Source organism: Volvox carteri (assembly GCF_000143455.1).
Source record: "Volvox carteri f. nagariensis unplaced genomic scaffold VOLCAscaffold_47, whole genome shotgun sequence".
NCBI classification, from domain to species: Eukaryota; Viridiplantae; Chlorophyta; class Chlorophyceae; order Chlamydomonadales; family Volvocaceae; genus Volvox; species Volvox carteri.
The window spans coordinates 737,838-745,232 of NW_003307590.1; the positions used below are offsets into that span (position 1 = coordinate 737,838).

The following is a 7,395-nucleotide window of genomic DNA, read 5'->3' on the forward strand; positions in this document are numbered from 1 at the left end:
CTACGGCAAACATTACTGCAGTCATCCCAAGCTGTGCTGCACTGCGGCCTCTTTACCTAGCTTACATAAAAAGGGACACTGCAAGGGCCTACTTAAACACTAGATTTGTTCTTCTTGCTGCGTCTTAAGCCGCGGCCTGAAACATTCCAAGCCCGTGGAAGCCTAGAATCCTAGAGGGAAAGAGGAAATACTTCTGGTATTGATAAAACATTTTGTCACTCTTCCTCAAATGCGGGCAAATGCACCGGACCCTTGCCTGTGTTTACCGCATGGACCGTCCAGCGAGAGGCATATGACGCTTTCATAGAACGGGAGCTATGGATACGCAGCCCAGATCAGCGAGAATCAAGTGGTCAACCCGGGGGGCAGTACACCAAAGCCGTGGCTGGCATCCCCCTGTTTCCCTTTCTCGTCACCGGTTATATCAGGCTGGCTTACCTACAAGCCTTATAGGGGTGCACATCAATGCTCAAAACGCTGTTTGACAAGCGCCGAGGAAAACCAGGCTAGCCCCTCTCGATTGTTTTCGGGTGTTGCGTGCATAGTCCTATCGAGCCTCCTTATCGTTGCGCATCTCTCGCACCCCTGAAACACCAGGTCGCCTGTTGAACTTGTTGATACAGGAAACCCTTGAAGCTTGGAAGTTGGACATTCGCCTAAGCACTTGCAACATACTTGCAGCTCGCCAACAACCCACCGCATTTCACCAACCCAGTGCCTGGCGGGCAAGTAGACCCACCCTCGGTCTCGAAGGACATATAGTGGCTGATCACATTCAGCTGGCGACAGGCAGCAGAAGTCAAAAAAGGGCGCCGTGTAAGCGACGGAAACGCTGCAAAGCACATCGTACACAATAGCGCGTTCCTGCGCGTTCACATTTCGTAGGCGCATACGTTAAGGCCCCGCGTGCACGGAAGCTGGAGCTTTAGGTTACAAACATCACGTACATTGATCATTTTATTTCAAAGCCGTGCGCGGGTGACAGTGGAGGAGGGAAAGCAAGGGAACCCCTGACTTGTCGTCGGTCAGATGACGCAAGGCCATCGCAAGGTCGCCGTGCGCACGGCTGCGGTAAGCTCTACATATATTCAAGCAACAACCAAAACTTAGTTCGGGCCCCCAAGGTAAACATACACGCAACAAACTAGCGATAAAATGCAGCATTAACAGCGTAGCGCTGTGCGGCAAGGTGCGTGGCAGCGGGGCTTGGCCTGGGGAATGGGGGCCTGCGTACATATTGCATATATACATCACCCTCTCCATTAAAACACGGAGAGGAGCTGTTGCGTTGAAATGTAACGCACACAACCTACGACACCTCAGCAGCCGCCTGTGGGCGGAAGCTGCTACGCTCAGCTCAGCCCACTGCTTCAAGCTGCTTTCCAGCCCCGAAGAAGTTGGGTGATGACCAGAGGGAGAAAGAGATCGAGGAAGCTCACTTGATTGTGCGTGCCATCCTTGAACACATCCGATTGAAGTATGGGTTACGAGATACAAGGTGTTTGGGGGCTCTGGGGGCCCAAAGCTGCGACGGCAAGTGAGGGTCTCGTGCTTCTGTGTTGTGTTGCGTGTGTGTGTGTGGTTCGTTGGGGCTCGTAATCTCCGCAATGCTGCGTATCGGCAGGTTTTTTTAGTGCTTGCCCTACACTGCCGAGATTAGGGTCCACACCAGCCAGACAGGACACATCTCATACTGCACGCACTACACACACGTGTATGAACTGGCACTGGCGCATGAAGTCTGCTACTCTGCTTCTAGTCGAACAGCGACACAGCCATCTCCACCCTCACACACATCAACCGCACATGGGCCGGAATCAAACCTTGCCAACGGTTGGGCTGTTATGCCACTCTGGTGCACATTCCTGCTTATGAGCATACTGTGCAAATCCGTCTCCCAAATATCTTCCCGCTCACAAATACATGCTGCAGCCTTAAAGGTGTGGAATGTGACGGTTAACTACTGTTTGCAACAGGTTGCACAAACCCTGCTCGTCCCCCGCGGCATGTGCCGCCTGCCAAACTCCCAGTCCGACATCCTGGCTGGTCTGGAGGCAGCAGGTAGGTCTACTGGTCACAGAATACAAGGCAGAAGGTGCTCTTGCCTGGCCCCGTTCGTTGCCTTTCAATCAGGTGCTCTGGCCTCAAGACCTCGCCTCAAGACCTGGACGCCAAAACTTCGTGGATTGAAGCCCAGGCTTCATTTTCCAAGCCTTCGCATGAGTTTGCCGAGACCAATTCTTGCTGTGGCGACCGGCTAGCCCAGGAACAACCACACCGGCACGAACATGATGAGTCCATTTTGGCAACGGTGAACGTGTTGGGTATGGGGTTTGACACAAAGACCGCGCACAGAGCTTGCCCATCAAGTCCATACCCAACGAGATGTCAGGGTCATCGGTCTCTATAATGTTGGTAACGACACTTACATCCCGCAAGCTAAGGCGCACCACAAGTCGTTCATGCTCGGTGTTGTGATGCCAGTTGACGGCCAGTGGCTGCTTGCCATCCACCTCTGCTCCAGAGTTGAAGACGTGGCATGGTGTCCGCTTCGAAGCCGTGCGTATGTCCAGTGAGACAAGCTTTCCTTGGTCGTCATAGTCAGCGACAACACCGGTGGCAATATGGTCTGTGTCGGCGATGACACCTGGTTTGGCCTTCGTAAAGTAGAGACAGACTGTCCGTGTCCACACATGTCCGTGACACTATGTCGAACCTGAAGCGGGCACCCGCAGAGAAAATCGGTCAAAACTCGGTGCACTACCTAGGTAGTAAGTCATAACATACTGCTTTATTATGTGTGGGACAGGGGGTTCATATCTTCACCTTGCGGCCGCTACCCGGCAGACCCTGCCGTCCCTGGTGTTTCCAGGCACCCTCACCTAGTCACCCTAGCCAACTTCTTAGTGGATCGCTTAGGTTCCGCACCCACCACCGGCATCCAACGGAATCTGCCAGATAGACGGCGGCTCAACTCCATTCCTGGTCAGCTCGCAAGTTAACTTTATCCCAGGTCACCACTGTCCATTGACTAGGGGCACTTTACCTTCCACCAAGGGAAGGATTTTCGACCCTGAAAGGTCTCGATCCCGGGCATTGGTGCGTGCTCTACCAGTAGTGCCTGGCCTAGTATGACCTTTATGCAAGGGCTAAAAACTAGGTCCACTGTGCATTAGGCTGGGACTGCCGGGCTGGTCCAGGTTGAACCACACCCGCACAAACAAGGTCAACAAGGTCCGAAAAGGTGTTTTGATCCGTGTGTCGAATCAATGGCTCACCGGGGATCGCTAGAGGACTTGTTGGCCTGCAGGTGCTGAGCCGTGATCTTCTTGTAACCCACACAAGAACCGGAAACTGCTTCGCAGCACTGGTCAGCGCCCAGTTCCGTACCGAGGACGAGCACTGCAAAACGTTCTCTGCTAAAGCAGCCTCTTCCTCAATTTCAAATAGGGTCATCTCATTGTTAACATTTAAAAACTAGCTTCCGGCATTGCTTGCGTGACGAGCGGGCGACATTTGCGCCATCTCAATTACCTCGCTGTCGGGGGAATCTTCAAGGTATCAAAGATTAAGATATGTCTTGCAGCTCTTTGCTTTAACGTCATTGTTTCGGGGCTTACATTCAGAAGCCTACCCGAACAACTTGAGCACGTGGGCCAGTTTTTCGCCGACCCCTATCTCCCCCTAATTCTCCCTGACACGTTTTGCTGCCCGAACCCTCCATACCCCGCCAACCCCAAGCCTCCCGACCCAATACCCCAACCCTCCCTACCCGACTTATCCTGCCAAGCCCAATACCACAACCCTCCCAACCCCGACCCTCCCGCACTGCCATATCATATTTCCATGCGCACGAGAGGGATTCGGTACAACACCTTACGTAGACATCTACAATGTTTGCACAGGCAGCTAATCGCCGCTGCAGAAATAAAAGAGGGGGAACACAACACTACAGCACCGAAGAAGAAGCACCATATGCTCGCGCGAAAACCACACTCCCCTCTCTCCCAAATAAGGAAAGAACCCGCCGCCACACAATGGATGTCGGAATGCCTAGGACCCTGGACCCCTCGTAGTGGGATGGTGCGCATGTGGCTCCAGCACAACTCAACACTTCTCACCCCCCAACCCAACCCTTCGCGATATTCAGCATGCACAAGTATGCACGACACGTTTCAGCGCCCACGTAGCCACCACATACGCGGAGGGGCATTTGTGCATTTGTTCTGTACCTTTAGCCGTATACTGTTGGAGTAGCAGCGAGAGCATAAGACAGCCGATTGGTGCTTGTGACATTTTATAAGACGGAGGCGTGTATGCGTGTATGCATGTCCGTGTAAATGCACATGTGTGCGTCTGTGTGTGTGTTTGTAAAGGGGACATCGCATGCGGGTGTTCACGGCGATTACGCACCCACTCAAGGGTGAGTACCGGCTCCATTGCCGTAACGCCAAACGCAGGGAAGGTTTTCCTCGGAGAAATCCCCTTGCATGCGTGCGCGCTTGTGTGTGTGTGTGTGTGTGTATCTAGGAGGATACAACACGATATGCCTCCGTCCACTCTGAGAGTTGCAAGATCCTTCATGTCGCCCAGCTGCGCTCAGATCACTGCCAATAGAGTGAAAAAAATCAAAACGAAAGGAACAGACCTTTCATCTTTCCCCATCGGCCAATAGGCCCATCAACGCATCTCTTCAGACACAGCGACTGTGAGCCCCCGTCATTACACACACAAACATGCTCACTCTAGTACCTGAGTATGAATCGCAATATCCATGCAACAGACAAGCCATTGAACGACAACCTTCACGCCCCGTCATCACCAGCCTCCTACACGTTTGAAAGCCTCTTCTTCCTGATTTCCAAGATGATTCCAACGCAGCAATCACCGGTGTAGAGCTCAACAGGTTCGCCAACACCATACTCCCGTCCTAAGTATCTAACACAAGAATGTCGGGGACATCACTCATATGCTGCTGCATGTACATTTACCAATAAATTTGGACATTGCTCTTGCAGGTCTCGTGAACACATCGCCACCACGATGGTCACGACCACCAAAATGCCGCTAATAATAAAAAAGCCGCTCTGCCTGGCTGCCATCCACCTAACCACGTCGTCAAGCACGACCTGCCAAGAGGCGTCCCTCGCAAATCCTCGATCAAATATTCATCCAAACTGCCGCCTACCTGCCTGCCTGCCTGCGTTTTCAAGTTAGTTGTTGCGCCACTTGACACAAAGACAGCCGAAGAAAACACCCATCTTGCACATCTTGACCCCGGCTACAACAGTCGCCCTGGGCGGCAGAGGTCGCAACCCTCCTCCCCTCTGCTCCCTCCCCTCCATATACACCACATGACCTCACAATGTCGCTGTAAAAGATGCCACTGCACGAGAACAAGCTTAGCAAACGGCGAACCTGCAAGCAGGTACACGCACACTCTCAAGCCGCCTCTCCTTTTGAAAAACCCGACAACTTCGCCCGAGTTCATCTTACTGTCCCGCAGCGGATGAGCAGACAAAAACGCGAAACGGCACTCTACCAGCGGGCCGATGCCCAATCCAGTCCGCATTATACAACGACAAACGCCGCCTCTTGTTGCTGCTGATCATCGTCCATCGCGATCGGCTCCATCGTAGCTCTTACTGTCGCGGCACCATTGCGGCAAAATACTCCGTTTCTCCGAGGACAGCAAGAGCACCGAATGAGGAACACCGAATGGCAGTCCCAAGCCATGACAGCAAGGGAGATAGTCTTCCGGCTGTGGAAGATCGCCTCTCATGTATGACCTCCTTCCCCGCCCAGCAAGCTGCGCGACTTTTGGAAGGCTCTCAAATAGCGTGAAGGGTGGATGGGAGGGTAATCCCGCCGTTGGCAGATCATTAGTGTGATCGTTAATGTGCTGTCACATCCCTGCCCTGCCACGGCAGCCGCCTGTGGATGTCGATGTTATCTGTGTTGTCCTCCGAAGGAAGAGGGTTGTGCGTGAAGCGGAGGGAGTGGAGGCGACGGTCGCTCATCTATAAGCCGCAGCGGCACCGCTTCGGCTGCATCGGGCCCTGGCGCCCGTGTCAGCAACCCCCCTGCGGGCGACACTGGCGACTGCCGGCCCGCCGCCAGGCGGCAAGACGACGGTGATAGCGGGGGCGAGCCGACCGCCACAGTGGGTAGGAGGGCCTCGGGAGGGGCGGCGGAAGCGATGGCGGCGGAGGCGGCTCCGCCATTGCCACGGCCGCTTCGCGAGTGGTACAACGGTGAGTCCAATGTAGCCGAAGGGCCACGTGCAAGCAGCTGAGGAGAGCCAGGCGGCGGCGGCACCGCGATGAATACGGCACCACCTGTGCTGCTAACAGCAGTGATGGCATCCGTCCTGGAATCCGCTGGGGGGGACACCGTTGCCTGCAGCATCGCGGGGACGGGCTCCGGTTGCGGTGGGCACGACACATACGGCTGCAATGGGCCCCCAGGCGTTGACGACGTCGCCCAGGGGCCGATTGGCCACTGCTGCTGCTGCTGTTGCTGCTGCTGATGATGATTTGGGTTCTGGAGCAAGGTTGGCTGCAGCACCTCAACAGGCTGTAGTGACACGCCCCGCTGTGGGGAGGCGGAGGAAAGCCGCGATCTGCCCATAACCCGCGCAAAGAACCCATGGCGAGTAGGTTCCGACGACGACGCCGGCGGCGGCGCTGCAGTTGCCGCCGCCGCCGCCGCCGCCGCTGCTGCGGCAGCGGCAGTGGGCAGCACAGCCACAGGCACCACCACGCGGCCACTGACCTGCACAGGCGGCGGCAGCTGCAGCGACTGCGGCCGCTGCTGCTGCCTGTGCACCCGTAGCTGAGACTGCTGCCTTCCCGGGTCGCCCTGACTTCCTGGTCGGTTTTCCTCCGGTCCACGTTGTTCGGGTAGGAGAGACACTCGGCAAATGGGGCAAGTGACGTGCGTTTGGAGCCATCTGTGTGACATCGGGTGAATGAAGTGGGGGTGAATGAAGCGAAGAGGTGGGAAGAAGAACGAGGTCGGGTACAGGGGCAAGCGACAGCCAGCCGACTGGAGAAACAGGCTGGTCCAGAGACAGGTCATCATTAGACATCATCACCTCACTAGACATCGATAATAAATGTCCAAAAAAAACTGTATCAGCTGCAGATGCCCAAACACGCAGCTAAACCAAAAGGAAAGACCAAAAAGACATTCACGTACCCGGGTGAGTAGGGAAAGTCATCATGCTCATAAGACGTAAGAGAGAAGCACAAAAAAGGAAACTGGACGGTGTGCCATTAAGTAGCTGAAGTGAAGGCGAGGAAGTTACGTGTGTGTTACTTGCCCGCTCAACATTCTCAAGGGGTACGTGTCTCCTCGCCTCGCATCAACCCATTTTCTCCCCGCCCCCCCCCC

At 55.0% G+C, this 7,395-nt stretch overlaps 1 protein-coding gene across 1 annotated transcript in view; it reads right to left on the bottom strand.

Annotated features, from left to right (window-relative positions):
• Positions 1-1,144: 1,144 nt before the first annotated feature.
• Positions 1,145-7,395, bottom strand: part of VOLCADRAFT_95862 (uncharacterized protein) — a gene marked incomplete at both ends in the record, with an annotated part of 13,229 nt that continues 6,978 nt past the window's right edge. The window contains 5 exons of the mRNA XM_002954964.1: positions 1,145-1,177; positions 2,430-2,657; positions 6,040-6,291; positions 6,339-6,399; positions 6,775-6,952. Of these exons, the coding sequence (XP_002955010.1) occupies positions 1,145-1,177; positions 2,430-2,657; positions 6,040-6,291; positions 6,339-6,399; positions 6,775-6,952 (752 nt within the window). The remainder of the gene's footprint in view (positions 1,178-2,429; positions 2,658-6,039; positions 6,292-6,338; positions 6,400-6,774; positions 6,953-7,395) is intronic.